The 23091-nt window shown below is 42.4% G+C and overlaps 1 protein-coding gene across 1 annotated transcript in view; it reads right to left on the bottom strand.

Annotated features, from left to right (window-relative positions):
* Nucleotides 1-23091, bottom strand: part of LOC129440319 (uncharacterized) — a 193782-nt gene that overhangs the window by 167816 nt on the left and 2875 nt on the right. The window contains exons 5-9 of the mRNA XM_073860788.1: nt 15542-15682; nt 13067-13247; nt 12501-12721; nt 9246-9317; nt 6733-6867 (exon numbers count right to left, since the gene is read on the bottom strand). Coding sequence (XP_073716889.1) covers nt 6733-6867; nt 9246-9317; nt 12501-12721; nt 13067-13247; nt 15542-15682 — 750 coding nt within the window. The remainder of the gene's footprint in view (nt 1-6732; nt 6868-9245; nt 9318-12500; nt 12722-13066; nt 13248-15541; nt 15683-23091) is intronic.

Raw genomic sequence — 23091 nt, forward strand, 5'->3', positions numbered from 1 at the left:
TGTCTTTCGTGCTTGGGCATCGAGCACGCAGAGGCAGCGTTTGCTGGGGGTAAGTGTTCTCACTGCGAGAACATGTCCCTTGTGGATTTGCGGAGACGGTTGTCTTTCCTCCGGGAAAAACGCAACCCACGTCCAGCGAGTTCTGAACGCCGCCACGGAGCGGCCGTGAAGCTCTCAAAAGACGATCTCCGCATCACTGTGCTGAGCCGGTCGGGGGATTCGTCCTCCGGCTCTCAGCCTCCTCATCCACAGCCGGTTGATGTGCCGATGGAGACTTCAGAGTCGTGTTCTACGATGTCTGTAGGATCTGTCGTGCCTCCCTCCGGGTCCACGGAGACCGCAGCATCCGAGGGTGGGCCCTCTCCCTCTGAGGATCCGGACGTCCTCCCCCCTTCCGGACGGGTCGTGACGCCGGACTTCGATCCAGAGATGGTGGCCGTGCTCTCTCGAGCGGCGGAGACCGTAGGGTTGGAGTGGGTTCACCCCCCCCCAGCCCGAACCGTCCCGCCTGGATGATTGGTTCTTTGGAGCTGCCCGGGTTTCACAGCCCACTCCGCCGGTACCTTTCTTCCCCGAGGTGCACGAGGAGCTGACCAGGACCTGGAGGTCGCCGTTTTCTACCAGATTACGGCCGTTTCAGCCCTCCCCCCTCACCGATGGAGCCGCTAAGGGTTATACGGGGATCCCCCCCGGGGAGCGTGCGGTCGTGATGCAGCTGTGTCCGGCCAATGCTCCCTCTTGGAAGGATCGCCCAACCCTCCCCTCCCGTGCTTGCAGACAGTCTTCCGGTTTAACGGGGGCTGCCTACCAGGCATGCGGAGAGGCGGCTTCAGCCCTGCACGCTATGGCGTTGCTGCAGGTCCATCAGGCTAAGGCCTTGAGAGATCTGCACGAGGGAGGACACGACTCGCCTGTGCTTTCGGAGCTCCGGGCTGCTACGGATCTGGCCCTCCGTGCTACGAAGGTCACGGCGCAGGCGATTGGTCGTGCGATGTCCACGATGGTGGTCCAGGAACGCCATCTGTGGCTCTGTCTGGCCGACATGACGGATGCAGAAAAGAACAAGTTCTTGGATGCTCCCGTATCCCAGGCAGGCCTGTTCGGTGAGTCGGTGGAGTCGTTTGCCCAGCAGTTCTCCGCCGCCCAGAAGCAGACGGAGGCGATCGCTCAGATCATGCCCCGGCGCAAGCGACCTGCATCTCGCCCTCCAGCGCCGGCGGCCCCGTCTGCTCCTCGCCGAGGGCGCCCTCCGGCGGCTGCCTCCGCCCCCCCGCTAGAACGTCTTCTAGACCACGGAGAGGGAACAGCCGTCGGCAAGCCCGCCCCACCCGCTTCCCGTGGCAAACGGAAATCGAAGCGGCCCTGAGACGGGCGACCTGGAGTTGGATGGGATCACTCAGCGGGAGACGGTGATGGCACCGCTCCTTCCACCGGTAGAGGGCCGGGTGGAAAATCTTTGGTTTCGTTTTGTTTCTGTTCCGCCGGCTTCTCAGCCGGCACCCACAAAACCACAAAAAGAGTGCATTCCTATTCCTCCTCCAGGTCTCCAGAGGATCGAGAGAGATGTGAGCGGGCAGTCAGATGCTCTTCCTCCCTCTCCTCTATCGCCAGCGGGTGTTCTGAGGAGTTCGAGTTCTCCGCTACGGAGACCGGACCACCAGCAACCCCTTCGGAGTCCGCGTCCTCAGCTGAGGAGACCGGACGACCGTCTCCCTCAGCGGGCTCAGGTCAGTGTCACACACACACATACTGTAGATGCTTATGCTGTCATGGCAGACGCACCGGCAGTCACACCTGTCTCGCTTCGCTGCCCCGTTAATTCCTCTCGTACGGTCCCTGGGGGCTTGGCTTCAGCTTCCCAGTCCGTCTCGTTGGGTTTTACGCACGATCCGCCTCGGTTACGAAACTCAATTCAATCGGCACACTCCCAAATTCTCGGGCGTACGTTTCACCACGGTGAAAGCGTCCGATGCACATGTACTGCGTGCAGAGGTCAAAGTCCTGCTGGCGAAGGACGCGATCGAGCCGATCCCTCTTACCGAGATGAGATCGGGTTTTTACAGCCCGTATTTCATAGTACCCAAGAAAGGCGGCGGGTTACGACCGATTTTGGATTTGCGTGTCCTGAACAAATCTCTTCAGAAGAGGTCTTTCAGGATGATTACACCGAAGCAAATTTTCAGTGCGATACGCCCCCAAGATTGGTTTGCAGCGATAGACCTGAAAGACGCGTATTTTCATGTGTCCATTCTCCCTCGTCACAGACCGTTTCTCCGGTTTGCGTTCGAGGGTCAGGCATATCAATACAAAGTTTTACCGTTCGGGCTGTCTCTCTCTCCCCGTGTGTTCACGAAGGTAGTGGAGGCGGCGTTAAAGCCCCTGAGAGAGAGCGGTGTTCGCATTTTGGCTTACCTCGACGATTGGCTTATAATAGCGCATTCTCGGCGGACGCTGTGCGAACACAGAGATCTAACACTTCAACATCTCGCCCGTCTGGGTCTTCGGGTCAACTGGGAAAAGAGCAAACTCTGCCCCACGCAGAGGATCTCTTTTCTCGGTATGGAACTGGACTCGATCAATTTATCGGCGCATTTGACAGAAGAGCGCGTCCAATCAATTCTGACTTGCCTCGGTTCATTCCGAGGGAAGAATGCGGTCCCTCTGAAACAATTTCAGAGACTCCTGGGGCGTATGGCAGCAGCAGCGGCCGTGACACCGCTTGGGCTGCTCCATATTAGACCGCTTCAGCGTTGGCTTCACGATCGAGTCCCGAGGAGAGCGTGGCGCGCCGGCATCCATCGTGTAACCATTACACCTGCGTGTCGCCTAACATTCCCCCCGTGGTCAGACCCCGCGTTTCTCAGGGCCGGCGTGTCCATGAGACAGGTCTCCCGGCATGCTGTTGTCCACACAGATGCCTCCGACACGGGCTGGGGAGCCACGTACGACGAGCTCACGGCTTCGGGGGTGTGGACAGCACCCCAGTTGCATTGGCATATCAATTGCCGCGAGTTATGGGCAGTATATCTGGGACTCGTACGCTTCGCTACGGAGCTGCGAGGGAAGGATGTACTAGTGCGCTCAGACAACACTGCGACTGTAGCGTATATCAACCGTCAAGGCGGTTTGCGCTCCCGTCACCTGTCGCATCTCGCTCGTCATCTCCTCCTTTGGAGTCAGAAGCATCTGAGGTCCCTTCGTGCCATTTACATTCCGGACTCGCTCAATACAGCGGCAGACGCGCTTTCCCGAGCGGCGCGCCCCGGCGAATGGCGACTCCACCCCCAGACGGTCCAGCTGATTTGGAGGAAGTTCGGTCGTGCGCAGATAGACCTATTTGCGTCACCGGACGATACCCATTGTCGCCTGTTTTATTCACTAACCGAGGGCAGCCTCGGCGGGGATGCGTTGGCACACAGCTGGCCGCGGGGCATGCGCAAATACGCGTTCCCCCCAGTGAGTTTAATAGCACAGATTCTGTGCAAAGTCAGGCAGGACGAGGAGAGCCTTTTAATGATCGCCCCATATTGGACGACCAGGAATTGGTTTCCGGAACTAATGCTCCTCGCGACAGCCCCTCCCTGGCGGATTCCCCTGAGGAAGGACCTTCTTTCTCAAGGAGGGGGCACATTATGGCACCCGCGCCCCGACCTGTGGAATCTCCACGTTTGGTCGTTGAGCGCGCGCAAGGTTTAAGTGATTTGCCCCAGGCGGTATCTAACACGATTGACGCGGCTCGAGCTCCGTCTACGAGACGGGCTTACGCGTTAAAATGGAACCTTTTCGTCACTTGGTGCTCTTCGCAACGCGAGGACCCCAGAGAATGCCCTATTAACATCGTGCTCTTATATCTTCAACATAGGTTAGATGGTAGGCTGTCACCCTCTACTATTAAAGTTGATATCGCCGCTATATCTGCGCATCACTCACTTATTAACGGCAGATCAGTGGGCCAGCATGATTTGGTTGTTAGATTTTTAAGAGGCGCTCGCAGGCTAAACCCCTCGCGCCCCCCTTCTATTCCTCCCTGGGACTTGTCCATGGTGCTGAAAGCGCTTCAGAGTCCTCCGTTCGAGCCTTTGCAGTCTGCGAGTCTGAAGCTTTTATCAATGAAAGCTCTGACCCTACTAGCACTGGCTTCAGTGAAGAGAATAGGAGATTTACATGCATTCTCTGTTGACGAGTCGTGCCTTCAGTTTGGTCCGGCTGTCTCGAGCGTGACTTTGAGACCCAGACCAGGCTACGTGCCCAAAGTTCCCACCACTCCCTTCAGAGACCAAGTGGTGAGCTTGCAAGCATTGCCTTTGGAGCAGGCAAACCCAACCGAGGCTTTGTTGTGCCCCGTACGCGTACTGCGATTCTACGTGGACCGCACGCAAAGCTTCAGGACCTCGGACCAGCTCTTTGTTTGTTATGGTGGTCAGCAGAAAGGGAAAGCTGTCACTAAGCAGAGGATGTCTCATTGGATAGTTGATACTATCGCCCTAGCATACAATTTGCAGGGCATTCCTTGCCCCTTTAATTTGAGAGCGCATTCCACACGGAGTGTTGCTTCATCTTGGGCTTTAGCTCGTGGTTCCTCGCTGACAGACATCTGTAGAGCTGCTGGTTGGGCGACACCTAATATGTTCATTAGATTTTACAATGTTCGTATCGAGCCTGTATCCTCTCGTGTTCTTTCCTCACCAGGGAGGGCACGGAGAGCAGACTCGCAAGTCGGCTTGCAGCCTCCGACTGAGGCTCCAAATTGAGTTCAGTATGGAAGGCTAACAGAGCAAAAATGCGTAATGGTTTGATTTGCTCTCTCCACTGCCTTGACAGCCTTTGTTGCGGAGCATTGGCTGTCAGCCTTTCACTAGCTGTATTCTTACGAACCTACGTGTTTGGCCCGGGTTCCTTTGTGAGTATTATTCCGTGGGGTTAATCCTACCAGCCCACGTTTCCCTTAGCAGAGCACTGCTTTGCTTACACAGCCACGGCTGTCATTTTTTACCTCAACTACGGTTGACTTTCGCCCACCATTAGCCCTTAAGGGGGCGGTGGCTTCCACAGCGTTCCTATCCCGCTCTGGTAGGGCGCTTCCCAGTCGCTGGCACTACTGTGGGTTAAAGAAACATCTAGTGCCCGGCCTTTCTGCCTTATCCTATTTCTCCATTCCCTTAAGGGGATTTGGAGGGCTTTATGCAGACACTGGAAGAGGTCAGCCCCTAGTGGCGTTTTGGTAGGGATTCCCAATTCGTCGGTCACGACGTGACGTCGTAGTGACCGACTGAAAGGGAACGTCTCGGTTACGGATGTAACCCTCGTTCCCTGAAGGAGGGAACGGAGACGTCACGTCCCGTCGCCACAGGTGCTGCCACCTGCTGTTTAGGCCGGTCACCTTCCGGCTTTCTCAGCGAACAGAAGCTGATTTCTCTATTTGCACGTGCGCCTTATATACGCACCTGGCGGGGCGGCGCCAGCATTATGCAAATATCTCAATGCCAAGTTCATTGGCGTTTTAGTAGTATTCGAAGCAGATTGGTCTCTCTAAGCGAGTTCCCAATTCGTCGGTCACGACGTGACGTCTCCGTTCCCTCCTTCAGGGAACGAGGGTTACATCCGTAACCGAGACGTTTTTCATAAGTGTCACAGATGTTTTTTGCATGCTGCTTATAAATATATCAGTGGCGATATCTCATAACGTGTTTTAATAGTCACATCACGATAAAATAAATTATCAATTGTCCCATTTAAAAGCTGCAGTGCTTACCTTGCAGTTCCACAGTGTTTTCGAATTCTGAAGAGAGAGATCCCTTCAGAGAATAATTGTTTTCATTCCTTTTTCCAAGTGTTAATCGTCCACACGATGTGACAATACTCCACTTTACTTTAAAGTTACATCCAAGAGAGCTGATCTTTGACGGGATAAGTACTTCCGATTGGGATTCACAGACTGATTCACGAGCTAGTGAACTAATGAGACACACGGACAATGTTTAAAAACAGTGCGTCTGTGCGTGCAGTTTTTTCAGTCAGAGATGAGCCTAATAAGAACCTCCATTCATTCACTAATACTAAAATGACGAGTAGATGGCGGAATGATACGAAAGGTGAAGCGGTTACTGTACCGTTATCAGTACAATATCGCATAGCTCTTAGCCAATCAGATTCGAGAACTAGAAAGAACTGTTGTATAAATTAAAATATTTTAAAATATTTTAAAAGATTATCATGGATATACACAGTATCTTTATATTTAAATGGATGTCTTTATTCATCATACATTTCTTAATTTTTAACATAAATATGACTTATTTATGTAGGACATGTTTTGTCCAGACTCTCAAGAATGAAATAAAAACAACAAGAAAACAAAAACATAAGACTACATTATGTGAAATAACATCTTTACAAGTTTTTTTTACCTCAGGAACTCCATGGAGTGACAGACATGTCATGATTATTAGTCCACTAAAAACTTTTAATTACCACTTTAAACTTTATTAATTAGAACCACATGCCACAAAAAAAGGCCTCAGACCTCCATTTGACCATTTATTGTGATCTTAGGTTTTTTTTTCATTCTGCTAATTTCTCCTTGGCGGTTGTGGGATGTTAAGTGGATATGTTTCTTTCTCTGAAACCCTCTGCAAAGAGAAATGTTCAATATTATAAAATTATTGTTTGCTATGATTAGACTGGTTGAAACCCTAAGTATAGGTATTACATCGGCACTAATAATTTTTTTACCTGGTTCAATGAAACATTGATCACTGAAGTGTTTGAACAGATTGCTTTGCAGGCAAAACCCGAGATGTTGATGGAGAGGATGATCTGAAGGATGGAAAACACCAGCAATATTCCAACAATCCCACGACCTAAAACCTACAAAATTTGAAAGGGATGGCTCAATTAAAACTGAATATTCTCACATCATTTACACACTCTCTCATGTTATTACAAACCTGTATAAATTTCTTTGTTCTGATGACCACAAAGGAAAATATTTTGAGGATTGTTTAAAAACAAAACCAATCATGAGCCCCATTAACTCCATAGTAGTAAAAAGAATACTTTGGAAGTGAATGGAGGTCATGATCAGTTTGGTTTCAAGCATTCCTTAAAATCATGGCCGTAGCCAGGGTTTGAAAATTAATGAGGTCTATAGGGTGAGGTGTTGAGGGTTAACAAATGTTATGCCAGGTTTAAAAGTGCGCTAAAACACACTTTTTAAAGTACAGTTAGTAAATGTACTATTTTTGTGCATTAATATGTAGCTAATGTACCAATATAGCAAATTTGTCTTTAGTACTTCTTTAGATTAAGTTAAGAACATCTAAGTGTACACAACTGACTGTGCTATTTAGAGACACCATTTATTTTAATACACTTAAAAATCAATTTAAGTATGATTTAGGATAGGTTATTAGTATTTAGTATACTTTTTCATGTGCACTGAAGTACTATTAGTATATTTGTAGCATAACTTTACAACTTTACATAACTTACAAATGAATTTAATAGTATTTAAGTGTGGTTTTAGTACATTCAAGTATACTTTGTTTTTTACCGGGGATGTAATGTATTCTGTTTTAACATTTTTTGCCATTTTACACTTGGGGGATTAACTATTGACTAAGGGTTAAATATTTATTTATTTTTAATGCAACAATGCTTATTTTTGAAATCATTTTAATAAGCAATATTATAAACAAGAACCTTACTAAACAAGGTTAACTCTTAAATTAAATTAAATAACATAATTCTTAGGGCTCTTTCTTACACCCGGCGCAATGCAGCGCAAGTGTCATTTGCTAGTTTCCACCCTGAGTGATTATAATTTTCATGTTTAGCACCGCGTTGTTTAAATAGCAAATGCATTTGCGTCCCCTTTTGCGCCCATGGGCGTTCTGGTCTGAAAACGAGGTGTGTTCAGGCTAGGGATGCATATCAATTAATCGCGATTAATCTATAGCAGAATAAAAGTTTTTGTTTACATCATATATGTGTGTGAACTGTGTATAATAATTATGTATATATAAATATGCACACATGCATGTATAATTTTAAGAAAAAATATATTTATATATTAAGTATTTATATTTATATATAATATAAATTATACATAAATATACAAATGTATATACACATGTAAACATTGCTTAAATATATACATGCATGTGTGTGCATTTAACTATACAAAGTTATTATATACAGTACACACACATATATGATGTAAACAAAAACTTTTATTCTGCTATAGATTAATCGCGATTAATTGACATGCATCCCCAGTTCAGGCGCATTGTTGGCGCGTTGCTATTTTGAGGCAACTAAAATAGACTACGCCATTGACCAACAAAAACCTGGTCTAAAGTCAATGGCGCAATATGTTTTTTTGTTATTTAAAGAGTGCATTAGTAATATGGTATTATGCGCCTAAACGGGACGACAATGCGGGTTTGCTTATCACATACATAAAAACGCTTTTAAATATGAAAGATTAAAGGATTGAATGAAAAATATTATTATTGAGTCCCTTGGACATAAATGCGGCCTAATTATGAGACGCAGGCCCGGGGGGGGTAATCGGGAGAACCGGGAGAATTCCCGGTGGGCCGCTTCACTTCTGGGCCGGTCGCGTTTTTTTTTTTTTTTACATTTGTCACGTTAGTGAGTCTATCCTCTCTTAAATGAAACTTCACACGTTTCGCATTGACAGCGCGCAGCCTCTGCATGGGTTGTACCATGTAAGGGAGTTTTCCCCTCCCATAGAGTTGGTTTGGTCCATAACACGTCCCAGAAAACTTTTCTCCGGTAAGCTGGGCCGGCCCTACCATAGTTTTAATTTCAAGAATGTGCATTGGCCATTGTTTACTAAATCAAAGTATGTTCAGAATTGGGAAACACCAGACTGGATATTGTGAAAAATGTGGCTCGGAAAAAATGGAAACAGTTGAACATGTATTATTAAAATGTGAGGCTTATGCAAGAGAAAGATTTAAGTTATTTCAAGCATTAAGCGAGTTGGAAATGAACGTTGTGTCTATGCAAGCATTATTAGGGGATTGCCCAAGGCAGGTTAAAGTATATGAGGGAATATTTAATTTCTTAAAAGATACTTTTTTAATTAACAGGATTTAGATCACTACTACCGTAACGTTATCCACACTCCAATCCAGTAGGTGGCGGGAATGCACCATTTAAGTTTGGTTTGCCAACTGCCATTAAACTTGAGTAGAAGAAGAGGAAGAAGGCCCTACCGTAACAATACGCGTCTGAGAGGAGGAGGGCATAAAAACAGAGTTGTTTTCTTCAAATTGATCACTCTGTACCTGTGGATATGGTGAGATGAGAAACATTTTTAAGTAATGCTTAAAATCTTGTGACGCTGTCCAAGTGCTGAAACGTGCGGAGAGCCGTTTGTAAATTCTTTATCTCCTGTTTGTTACAAATAAAGTGTTTTTAGAGTACAAACCTTTTCTTACATACTTGTAAATTATTTTTTGATGATATTGGATAGCCATACATTTAAAGCAACTAAAAACCTGCTTTTTTACTTCCATGACTAAAAGAAAACGGGTTTTAAAGGTTTTAATCCAAAAAATAACAATTTCAATACAAGTGAAAACAACACAATTATTTAACATTAATCTTAAACTGATGATCTTCTTCCTCCGCTTAGTTTTTCAGTTTACAAAGTCCGTCATCTAAATAGGGATTAGACATAGCGCCAGCGACAGACTTTTAAAGGGGATGAGAGCTGAGATTCTCATTGGTTTATTGCACGTTACGCCCGAAATACTCACATTTCTCATTAAAAAAAAAATTGTACCAACCCTTTTCGACCATGCGCTCAGCACACAAACCATTTTTCCCGTTGTTAAATTAGCAAAAATGGATTCGGACACGCCCATTTAGACGTTGCACTGTGCGCTTTAGACAATGTGCTTAGATCGTTAAAATAGGGCCCTTAATGTTTATGTTCTGTTGAGATTAGCTTTGCTGTTTTACGCTTAGGTGTTAACATATTTGGCATATTTTATTTAAACCCAATTGTTCCACATCATTGTACCCTACATGTAATTATTTCTTGTTTTTTGATAGTATTGATAATGTTTATACTCTTAAAGACACAAACATGATGATTACTGGTTCTGTTTTACTAAATGTTGTATCCTGACAGCAAGAACATTCCCGCACTGAAAGATGTGCCCTATTTAATAACTATCAGTTAAGTGCAAGTCACCTAGTGTTGCCAGATATTAGTAAAAAAATAACAAAAATAATGGGCCGTATAAAGAACAAAGTAAGTTTAAACCTTCTTTCAGAAATAAATCAGAGAAATCGCTAACACTAAACTACACCACTTTTTAAAAAATCTCATTATTTAAAAGTGTCTCATTATTCGCTCAAACGCTACGTCAAAAGAGGATTTTTAATAATTGGATCTAGAAACACTGCAAATTATGCACCCGTGCCTTCGTAGTTGTGTCAATCTCTGTCATCTTACATTAAATTATACAGTAAACTGTCCAAATTTAATTAAATACAGAGATGCCAAAATGACTCGTTTTGAAAAACGAATTAGTCATTCAGGGAAATTCACATTTTATTTTCAGTATCAGGGCCGGGACTGGGGGGTCTGGTGGGCATTGCCCCCGCAGAATTTCCTTCTGCCCCCCAAAAAATGTCCAGCCAACCATAAAAAAACGGAGTCTCTTTAAACAAAAAACGTCTTCTGTTGGCAAAAACTAATTATTACAGCTCCCGCCCACTATTATCTCATTTGCTTATTCAAACTTTGGAGGTCTCTTCAGCAGTATTTAACTATGTACTACTATTCCCTATGACGGTAACTACAAAAAAAAACGCATCTTTAAAATATATATCAGAAACAATGCAATTTAGTATAACATTAACGTAATAACACAACACATACTAAAATGAAACTTTTTTTATAGACCGTTTCATCCGACGCACGTGATACACGTCTGGATCCGAACTTTACTTCCGGTTTCGTTTTTTTAATGGTCTGACTAGTTGCTAAACTGATCTCTTGAACAAATGCCTCGTCGAAAATAACAAATGTTTTGGTTTCTTAGGTAATCTATATGTTGTTTTTTGTTATATAAATAAACTACGTTTAAAGAACTTTGTTGTTATTTATTCTTAGCAGAGTTTACTGGAAGTTACGTGTGGACCGCGACAGCCGCTTGTTTATGTTGTTACTGCTGAAAAGGTCTATATAGTAAAACATGCCCAAAATAGCTACTTTTCCTTTCTTAGACTCACCTCATTATATATTCATTCAAATACAACAGCCAAAGTCTCCAGCAGCTTTTAATGTGTTTGTTTTGGTTCTTAATTAAAATTAGAATATGCAGTTTGGTTGTGGCATAATACATAGTAGGTATAAATGATATAAGGTGGTTATACAGTAAATATAAAGTATTGTAACAACTGAGCATCATGTGCAGTTTTTAAATAATATTTTGGCGGTTTTGTCATCGTCATTCGTCAGCTCGCTCTGCTCACGTTTGAGAAAAACTTCACACGCAAAAATCTACTGACTTTAAGTTCAGGAGGAGCTGTCACTTTTTAAGGTCATCATACGGTAAAAGTTGTATTTTATAATGTTGTGTTGTATTATAATATCTAATTTGCTGTGTTATGAGCGGTATGATTTTGGTCTTGTTGCAACTCACTTGCAGTATTTTAAGGCTTGTGCTTTTGGTGCTGTTATCGGCAAACCTTTGACGAATTTGTAATGCTTGTCAAATTGCTTTCATGATGTTTCAATATAGATTATTTAAAGTGTTGTGCTTTGTTGTGATATTTGAGCATGGTTGCTGTAGCAACATGTAGGGTCAAGAATTAAAGAAAATATAGCTTATCACATATCACGTTGAAAAGGCATTTATTTTTAAATGAAGAAAATGTTTGAGAAGTGGAAATAAAGTGCCTAACAAGGGTTTATTTAGAATAAAGGCATAATATGCTGGGTATGGTATGGGCTGGTATAGGGATGACTTTTATTTATTATAAGTTAAATAATAGATTAAATGCAGTGTACACAGTAATAAAATATAGCTATATGTACAGCTTTGCATTCATATCACCTACTTGCCTGATTTCATTACCTGGAACTTAATGTGTAAAACTACATTAAGGGTAATCATTATAACATTATAAATCATTATAAATCTAATCTACATTTAAAATTTGAATGTGCAAAAGGACATATCAATGGCTCTTTATTACAAGACAGATGCAAAATTAAATTGGATTGAAACATCCATCATTTTAGTGTATGAATCATTTTAGTTGAGAAATTGCTGCCCACCCAAATATCCTGACTGCCCCCCCAGACCAGCAAGCCTAGTACCGGGCCTGGTATGAAACATTTACCAAGGTCCGGACCTCAGTGACCTCATAGCTAGCCAAGGCTAGCTCAAAATATCTTTTTTTGGGGGAAAATTTTAATATACACTCACCGGCCACTTTATTAGGTATACCTTACTAGTACCGGTTGGACCCCCTTTTGCCTTCAGAACTGCCTTAATCCTTCGTGGCACAGATTCAACAAGGTACTGGAAACATTCTTCAGATATTTTGGTCCATATTGACATGATAACATCACGCAGTTGCTGCACATTTGTCGGCTGCACATATCCAGGGCACGAAGCTCCCGTTCCACCACATCCCAAAGATGCTCCATTGGGTTGAGAACTGGTGACTGTGGAGGCCATTTGAGCACAGTGAACTCATTGTCATGTTCAAGAAACCAGTCTGAGATAATATGCGCTTTATTACATGGCACATTATCCTGCTGGAAGTACCCATCAGATGATGGGTACATGGTGGTCATAAAGGGATGAACATGGTCAGAAATAATACACAATGCTCAATTGGTACTAATGGGCCCAAAGTGTGCCAAGAAAATATCCCCCACACCATAACACCACCACCACCAGCCTGAACCGTTGATATAAGGCAGGATGGATCCATGCTTTCATGTTGTTGACGCTAAATTCTGACTCAGCCATCTGAATGTCGCAGCAGAAATCAAGACTCATCAGACCAGGCAACGTTTTTCCAACTTCTACTGTCCAATTTTGGTGAGCCTGTGCGAATTGTAGCCTCAGTTTCCTGTTCTTAGCTGTCAGGAGTGGCACCCGGTGTGGTCTTCTGCTGCTGTACCCCATCAGCAGCCCCGCCGCTCCCATAACGCGCATCACGCGCTGTGCGTAGGGCACCACGTGCTGAGGGGCACCAAAAATAATAGCCTAATGAAAAAAATGTTTAATGCTGAAATTATTTCATTAGCCTATAAAAATATTATTAGGCCCTTTTTATCCATATATATGTTACAAAAAAGGGGGAACTAGATAATTTAATGGCTCTAGTCTAGAAAGTTTGCCCCCCAGCCTTTGATTGTCCGTGCCGGTTGATCGCGCGGGCGCCTGACGAAGTTTGACAGAGGCCGTTTTTCAATCCGAAGGCTGCAGCCTCCAGAGGTCGCATTTATAGGCTGCATACGTCATCAAAACTTTCTTATTTCGTAATATTAACAATTATAAAGTTAACTATTATTCTTAGTTAATCGTAAATTGTTGTAATATGCTTATGACTTGCTAATGTAATGTTCAGTTAACTGAAATAAAGCATGATGACGTATGCAGCCTGCACATGCGACCTCGCGCAGGCTGCAGCCTTCGGATATAGAAACGGCCAGTCAGAAGGCGACTTTTGGAAATGTCCCCGAAAAGACAGCAGGAGTCAGGATCGGAAAAAAAATAAACTGCGGGATGATGCCCGTGCATTACTTGCAGGTAAGTCCATCATGTTTAATCATTCACTTCTAAATAAGGAAAATGCGCAAGGGCTGCAGTTGCTGCTAATCGTAATGCGCCTCGAACTTGCTGTGCTGATATTAATGTTTAGCAAACTATGTTGTTATAATTTATAACTTCAGTGCAAGCTAAATTGAGAAACATTACTGTAAAACATTACCTATGCATATGCATTTTACAAATAACTGGCGCAGCTTTTACTTTCGTCTTTGGATATTGAGCAGTTATTTTGTTGTTTATTTTGACGTGACGGTGGTTAATACTTTCTCAGTAAAAGTTAACGTTAGCAGTCAGTGCACATGTTACAATTCATCACTCTTAAATATATATAAAGATAAAACGTCATGATATGAAGCAAACATTACTGTGACACTTAGTTCTCTGAATCTTTGTTTTATTTAAGAATGAGTATTCTTGTTTACTTATTGATGTTTATTTAATGTAATTTATTTAAAGTGACATTGTACTTGGGAAAAACATGTCTGGATTATTTTGATAATTTAAGTTTGGTAATTTTTCTGTTTTGCTATTCTATAAAAGTTTGCACTTTCAAATGTGTAGTGTGTGTCTTGGCTAAAGTTGTGAAGATTTTACATTCTGCTATTAAGTTATGTGTTTGGCAATAAAAAATTAAACTGGCAAAAACAAACGTTTTTTTTTCTTAGGGTCGGGGTGGGGGGCATTATAAAGGAATTATGCTTAGGGCACCAAAATGGCTAGCAGCGGCACTGCCCATCAGCCTCAAGATTCGACGTGTTGTGCGTTCAGAGATGCTCTTCTGCGTACCTTGCTTGTAACGAGTGGTTATTTGAGTTGCTGTTGCCTTTCTATCAGCTCGAACCAGTCTGGTAATTCTCCTCTGACCTCTGACATCAACAAGGCATTTGCCCCCACCTGCTGCTCACTGGATATTTTCTCTTTTTCGGACCATTCTCTGTAAACCCTACAGATGGTTGTGCGTGAAAATCCCAGTAGATCAGCAGCTTCTGAAATACTCAGACCAGCCCGTTTGGCACAAACAACCATGCCAAATTCAAAATAACTTAAAACACCTTTCTTCCCCATTCTGACGCTCGGTTTGAAATTCAGCAGATCGTTTTAAACATGTCTACATGCCTAAATGCATTGAGTTGCTACCATGTGATTGGCTGATTACAAATTTGCATTAATGCGCAGTTGGACAGGTGTACCACATAGAGTGGCCGGTGAGTGTATAATAAAGTATTAATTTAAGTATATTAAATAGTTTAACAATATCAAATGTATAATTACACTGTAACAGTGATACCGTAAAATAAAGTGTGACCAAATATAATAATAATAATATAATTTTTAATCATTATAATGTTGAAGGCATTACTTTAATCCAGTTGATGAACTCTCTCAGGGGTGGTTTCCCAGACGGGGCTTAAGTCTTGACCAGGACTAAAATGCTTTTTTGAGCTGTCTTAAAGAAAAACAGCACACTGACATATCTTAAAATATCCGTCCCATTGTTTTGTCTCAAGATGCACACCAGTAATATTTTTTGTAGGGAATATTTTTAAAAACGGTTGTACTTAAATGTCCTTACATAACTATGGCCTTAGTCCTGGCTTAATCAAAACCCTGTCAGGGAAATTGCCCCTAAATTCTGAAAGTTTAGATTAACTTGATAAAACGAATTAAAATAAAAAATATCTAAATGTAGTAAAAGGACTTACCATTAGGTCTCTATTTAAATCTTCAAAATAATTTCTGCAATAATATGCCCAATGCACAAATGGCAATTGTATGGACATCAGAATAATAGCTGCACCTGCGGTTATGGCACTGACCACATTCATTCCAAGTGACGCTTTTACCTACAGAGAGAAATGCATTTAAGAGACTTTAAAAAATTAAGGACAAAAACATGTGATTTGATAAAACAATTTGTTAGTTAACTCTTTCCCCGTCAGTATTTTTTTTAGTTTAATGCCTTCCAGTAAATGTTCTTCTTTAAATATATAAACATACAATATATAAAATAAAAGAACAGACCCTCTGCTTTCAAACATTTCAACGTTTCATCCTACCTTCAGTAGTTCTCTTTTTATCACATCTAAAATATGGGTTTCTTCAAAAATTTCACAAAATTTTGAGCAAAAAGCTGAGATAACGTCAGGTTACGACTGTAACCGTGGTTCCCTGAGATAGGGAACGAGACGCTGTGTCATGTAATGACATTATGGGGAACGCTATGCAGCGTGACGCGCGTGAATATTGTGTCAACTAGGTCTATATATAGACGCCGGCGGATGACGTCAAGAGTGACGTGGCAACGCGAGGCTATAAATAGGCGGAAATAATATAGGTCAAACAGCTTCTGTTAAAATTGAAGCGAATGCTACAGGCACAAGGAGTTATGGCAAAGGGACACAGCGTCTCGTTCCCTATCTCAGGGAACCACGGTTACAGTCGTAACCTGACGTTCCCTTTCAAGGGATACTTGACGCTGTGTCATGTAATGACATTATGGGGAACGAGATACCCACTACGCCATAATTAATTGTGACTGTCTGTAAGTGTGAAGGTGTCTACACACAACTTAAGACATAAAGACCTGAGATCCCGGTAGAAAAGGGAGGTCTAAAAACATAATACCTCATAAAAATGTGTGGGGGAGATTATCCCGCCACACCACAAAGCACGGAGGTCCCTGACAAAGGGGCCAGATAAGACGCCATACTCCTAGTCGAGTGTGCCCTAATTTTCGCAGAGGTGAAAACATAATGTGCACCTCATACGCTATAAAAATAGCCTCCACAATCAATTATTGATTGTTTGTTTAGAGGAAGAATGTTCTCTCTTGGAGAACCAAACACAGACCAAAGGTTGGTCGGATCTTCTAAGGTGGAAGATCTATTAATGTAAACCTCTAAAAACCCCTCAGGGCATAGAAGATGTAGCCTCTGTTGATCCGCCGACTCTTGAGGAGGAGGATGAAAAGCCTGAAAGACCAATGTTCTAGCCACATTGCTAGGAACCTTGGGAACATAACCCGGTCTTGGGTGCAAATAGCCTTAATATGTCCTGAAGCAAACTCCAGGGTAGAGAAGAAGCTGATAAGCTTGGAAGTTGCCCACTCTCCTCGGAGAAGTGATGGCTAATAAAAAGGCTAACTCCAGTGACAGAAACTTAACTGTACACAAGTTAATGGGTTCGAAAGGTGCCATAAAGAACCCCTTTCAGAACTACTACTGTCCCATACTGGAACTCTGATTTGAGCAGGAGGCCTCATCCTAAATGTACCACGCAATAAGGCGTGAAGGCAGAGATAGCCGCAGCATATACTCCAATAGTAAATGGATATAAACCGGATGAAAACCCGGTATTGTAAAAATTCCAGAACTGAAGCCAGTGGGCAGTTTGGAAGTAAATGTTTGTCACTACACAGAGTAGTGAATAATCTCCATTTAAAACCGCCTTAAATGTCGCCTGGAGCGAAACTCCAGGCATGAAGAAGCAGCTGATAAGCTTGTTAGTCACTCACTCTCCTCAGAGAAGTGATGCTACTACCCATAGAGCCCTCAGGGATACGAGTGTGAAACCAGAGATAGCCTCAGCATATACTCTGGGTATAAACCGGATAAAAACCGGTATTGTAAAAATTCCAGAACTGAAGCCACTGGGCAGTTTGGAACTAAATATGGTCGTCACTACACCAGGTAGTTAAAATAGCCTTAATTCGTCTGAAGCGAACTCCAGGCATGAATAAGAAGTCACTCACTCTCCTCAGAGAAGTGATGGCTAATAAAAAGGCTAACTTCAGTGACAGAACTTTATCTGTACATGAATCAATGTGTTCGAAAGAGGCCATTAGAAGGGCTTTCGAAACAACTACAGATAGAGCCCTTAGTAATAAGAGCATAAAAAACAGAGATAGCCGCAGCCTATACTCTGGTAGTAAATGGATATAAACCGGATGAAAAAACGGTATTGTAAAAATTCCAGAACTGAAGCCAATGGGCAGTTTGGAAGTAAATGTTTGTCACTACCCCGAGTAGTGAATAGCCTCCATTTAAAATAGCCTTAATTTCATCTGGAGCTCATTTGTATTTTTCTGTATAAACATTAATTACATCTAGATCCTCAGAACTAGAGTAATTCACAGCCCTCACAGTTAAAACGGATGAAGCCGACTCGCGGGCACCCGTTGAACCATGATGGCTAATAAAAAAGGCTAACTTCAGTGACAGAAATGTATCTGTACATGAGTCAAATGTGTTCGAAAGAGGCCATGAGAAGGGCTTTCGAAGCACTACAGATAGAACCCTTAGAAATAGGAGAATAGACACAGAGATAGCCGCAGCCTATACTCTGATAGTAAATGGATATAAACCGGATGAAAACCGATTTTGTAAAAATTCCAGAACTGAAGCCACTGGGCAGTTTGGAAATAAATGTTTGTCACTAAACCGAGTAGTGAATAGTCTCCATTTAAAATAGTTTTAATTTCGTGTGGAGCTCCTTTGTGTTTTATTTATAAACATGAATTACATCTAGATCCTTAGAACTAGAGTAATTCACAGCCCTCACAGTTAAAACGGATGAAGCCGACTTGCGGGCACCTGTTGAACTATGATGGCTAATAAAAAGGCTAACTTCAGTGACAGAAATGCATCTGCACACAAGTCAAATGTGTTTGAAAGAGGCCATGAAAAGGGCTTTCGAAACACTAAAGAGAGCCCTTAGTAATAGGAGCATAAAAACAGAAATAGTGGATCTTAAATCTGGAGTAATCTCCATTTTAAACCATAATCTTTTAAATAGTATGGGCTTTACAACCTCAGCCCCTGCCTCGACAGGGTGTCTGCTCTCACATTCTGGACCCTGGGGATGTCTGAATGACAAAAAATGTTTTTCCCGTGAGACCAAAGGAGAACCTGATGCGCCAGTCTGTATAGAGGGCGCGACCCCAGGCCTCCCTAATACTAGATGCTGCCGCCAACGGACCTAACACTCTAGAAAGTGCTTTACGGTGTAAAATTGGCCTTATCTGATCCTAGACACTGATGCCAGGATTGACTCTGTGTGTGTAGGAAACATACGTGCCTACATCCTCACTGAGTCCCAAGCTACCCAAAGAAATAATATTTTCTGCTAGTGGGTTAAAATGCCCTTTTTGGCGTTGTTCCGTAGCCCTAGGCGCTTCATATGGGCAAGGACGACATCTCGATGCCGAACTGCCATGTCTCGAGACTGGACTAACACAAGCCAATAGTCTATGTAATTAAGTATTTGGATCCCTTGAAGTCTCAGAGGAGCAAGGGTTAAATCCATGCATTATGCGCTGTGAAAGAACTACTCTGAATGGCAGAACCCGATATTGGTATGGTTTGCCCCCGAAAGCAAACCTGGAATTTCCAGATGCTGCAGGAGGATAGATATATGGACATAGGGGTCCTTAAAATGTATCATGACGAACCAGTCCTCAGACCTGATTAACGCCACAATAAAAGGAAATGTCAGTTTTAGAATTTTTATCTCTTCAGAGATCGATCTAAATAGGCCTCAGCCCTCCATCCTTTTTTGGTACAATAAAATAATGGCTATAAAGCGATGACCTACTCCTTTAATAAGGTGGTCTTTTTCCGGGGCCCACCTCGGTGGGTAAAACCCCTCCGAACCTGGGAGGATGGGAAACAAACTGAATTATGTAGCCTCTCTCTATAACCTCTAGCAGCCATTTTGTGATTTTTTTTTTTTTTCTCACTCATGGAAAAAATGCCCTAAAAAGGGGATGGACTCCAGAATGCTCACTGCCCTGAAGCGGAGGACCGGCAGGGCACAGCTGAGCTACTAAAAATGCCCTATTGTTCTGTTTTATATGTCTTTTTTAATGGAGACAAAAAATTAGGTCTTCTTTAATGAAGACAGAACATAAGGGGTTAACAAACTATTTTGTATGTGAGGGCACATCGGGCACAGGTTTTATCTGTGCTCCATGAGAAGTGCCTTAAGAGGCCACTTGTGAACGACAGGACCCCTTTAACGCAGCCTTATGATTTGAGATAATGACTGCTCTCAGATCAGCCTTATGCCTCTCTGGTTGCTGGTTGTTGTTTCGTCCCCCAAGCTCTCTGAGGGAGAGGGGGGACACGAGAGACAACACTCTGTTTTTGTTATCTGTATGTTGTGTTAATACTGTTTAGATGCAGATTCTCGGGGGAAACTGCGACGAGGAAAAACCCGTTTCTTTAGTAGCACGGAGAGAAGCTCCGCTCTCCTGAGCTCATCTAATATTACAGGATTCAGGTTCACCCTTTATTTCATACAATATCTGCTTGATATGCATGAAGAATGCCAATATTGCGAAGGCATGCTCCATCGCGACCCGCGACCATATAAACTTGTTAATCCATTTACATTGTTGCTGTCTCTCGCAACAAATAAACCGCGAGATACTGTCAATACGGGCATTTGCCGTATCTGCATTATTTAAAAAACCCCCAAAAAGGGTTAAGAAACTCGCTGATGTGTTTAACAATAAATGAGAGGAGTCTGCATATCTGCATGGTCTTCCGTTTAAAAACTTATCAGTGTAAATCAGGGAAGAAAGTTAAACCTCTATCGTCAAGTTCACTGGCAGCCTTCACTTTGTGCTGGTCAGTAAAGTCAATATTAGATTGTTACAGCCGATCGGGTCACAACATAATAGTTCTTCGTAACATGGAGAAAGGGTATAAATCAGTAAGCTTTGTGTTTTCTGTATAAACATTAATTACATCTAGATCCTCAGAACTAGAGTAATTCACAACACTCGCGGATAAAACGGGTGAAGCCGCTCACGGGCACCCGTTGAACCACAAGGCTTGCGGGGTTTGTTTTCTGTATAAACATTAATTACATCTAGATCCTCAGAACTAGAGTAATTCACAACACTCGCGGATAAAACGGGTGAAGCCGCTCACGGGCACCCGTTGAACCACGCTTGCGAAAACCCATCGAGAGCGAAGCATTTGAATGGTATTTCCTCACAATGCCCGCACGCCTCCCCCTCGGGGAAAGCGTGCGTGTAGTCCGCACCAAACACACAAAACTCGTGCTATCCCCGTCAATAATAATCTAGGACAGGGGATAACACACTTCTAAATCCCTTTCTCTTATCCATGTTTCCCTAGTTTTTTAAACTAATCTAATCTAATCTCACTAGATATATATTTAGACACATTCACATTCACACAAGCGTTCGCTGAAATAGCAGAAGCTGTTTGACCTATATTATTTCCGCCTATTTATAGCCTCGCGTTGCCACGTCACTCTTGACGTCATCCGCCGGCGTCTATATATAGACCTAGTTGACACAATATTCACGCGCGTCACGCTGCATAGCGTTCCCCATAATGTCATTACATGACACAGCGTCAAGTATCCCTTGAAAGGGAATTCCATTTTGTTGTGACGGCCTTTTCATATAGATCAGATTCAGAACTTACCCGGACATACAGCTGTTTGCCGTAAGGCGATACTTCTGGGTTTTATAAGTTGCGGAATTACTCGTCATTGGCAGGGGAGTGTTTTCTCTTAATTGACGAGTTAACTCATCAATGCCGGGGAAATAGTTAAGTGAATATCTTATTGCGCAAAGAAATCTGGTATAAGTGTAAACTCACTGACTGTACTTGTAGCAACCCCACCCCTCAAGAAGGGCAAAGAATTTAGTGCAACAATATATGTGCTTTCAACCCACTTAGATTTTACCATGGAACATGTGGTTGCTTGTAAAATTTACTTACCCTAAATTCTCACAACAATTTGCATTAACTTTTTTAATGCTTTTTTATAAAATCTACTTAATGCATGAAAACATTTGTTAAATAATAAAATAAATTTCACTTAATAATTTTTATTTTAGAAGTTGGATTTATTTTAATCGTTTGGTTAAACTCTATTAATTTTTTGAATATTGAAGCATTGCTGTCCTAAAAATAATAAATAAATCTTATTTACTGTTTTATGGTAGATTGTATTTTCTGTTTGTTGTTTTCTTTAACATACACTATAAAAAAATTGCTTTAATTATGCAGCTGGTTGTCAGTAACTTACAAATGTTTTATGTTCATTTAACTTTTTTTACAAACTGTTGATAGTAAATAACATAAATGTAAAATCTACAGTAAGTTACTGGCAGCTAGTTGCCAGTAATACCCAGTAATACTGTAATTTCTACAGTTTTTTTTACAGTATAGTTCTATGGACTTCGTTTCTCTAAGCATTATAAATGGTATTATAACACAAAATTGTTCCCGGAACCCTCTCCCAGCCAGGTGGCGCTCCGGGTCCAGGCCATTAACAAGCTCGGAGCCCTCTCCTCGGATAGCATGCCAAATACGCATATGAATAACCCTGTTCTGAATTATTTGTATGAACTCGTAAGACTGTGTTTTTGACATGCATTGTCAGCACTGTGGAGAGAAATACTTTAAAATGTTCTGAACAGGGTTCATGTAAGTAAGCACTGAACACTGTTCACAACAAAATCGGAAGAGAAGACAATGCAGAATAAATTTGTAGTTTTTGTTATTTCTGGGCCAAAATGTATTTTCAATGCTTCAAAACATTCTAACTGACCCACTGATGTCACATGGACTACTTTGATTATGATTTTATTACCTTTCTGGACATTGACAGTATACCGTAGTGATGGGGACGAGACCGCCTATGCCGAGTACGGGTCAAGGCCGAGTCTTTGAAGGGTTGAGTCCAAATCAAGACAGAGTCTTTGAGGAAGCAAGTCTGAGTCGAGACCTAGTCTTTAGGAGTCGAGACAGAGTCGAGACCAAGACCATAAAACATGTCAGTTTTCATATTCATGATTTAATATCACCCCAATTAATAATCAACAATTAGGCCTACAAACTAAGCTAGATTGGGAATTGTTTAGAGGATCAGTCTTAACGTCTTGATATGGACTATGCTTTTACTATTATTAAAAAAATTCCTACCACATGCATCATCTTCTGCATATTTTTCTAGAGATAAATAAACAGCTCTGATGGCAGTATCTTTGCATTGCACCATGGGATGCCATTTTCAAATAATGCCCATCAACATTGCATTTTATTATTGTTGTTATGTGTTGTTTGTTTTTTTATATGAACATAAAAAAATGCGTTGGTCTCAGGGATTCAGTCTAAAATTACGAGTTCTCCTCCTCCCACTTTGATCCAAGACAGAGTCAAGACCGAGTCTTTGAAAAAAATGGTCTCGAGACCAGTCTCGAATACTA

The sequence above is a fragment of the Misgurnus anguillicaudatus genome, chromosome 22, assembly GCF_027580225.2.
Source record: "Misgurnus anguillicaudatus chromosome 22, ASM2758022v2, whole genome shotgun sequence".
Classification (NCBI taxonomy): domain Eukaryota; kingdom Metazoa; phylum Chordata; class Actinopteri; order Cypriniformes; family Cobitidae; genus Misgurnus; species Misgurnus anguillicaudatus.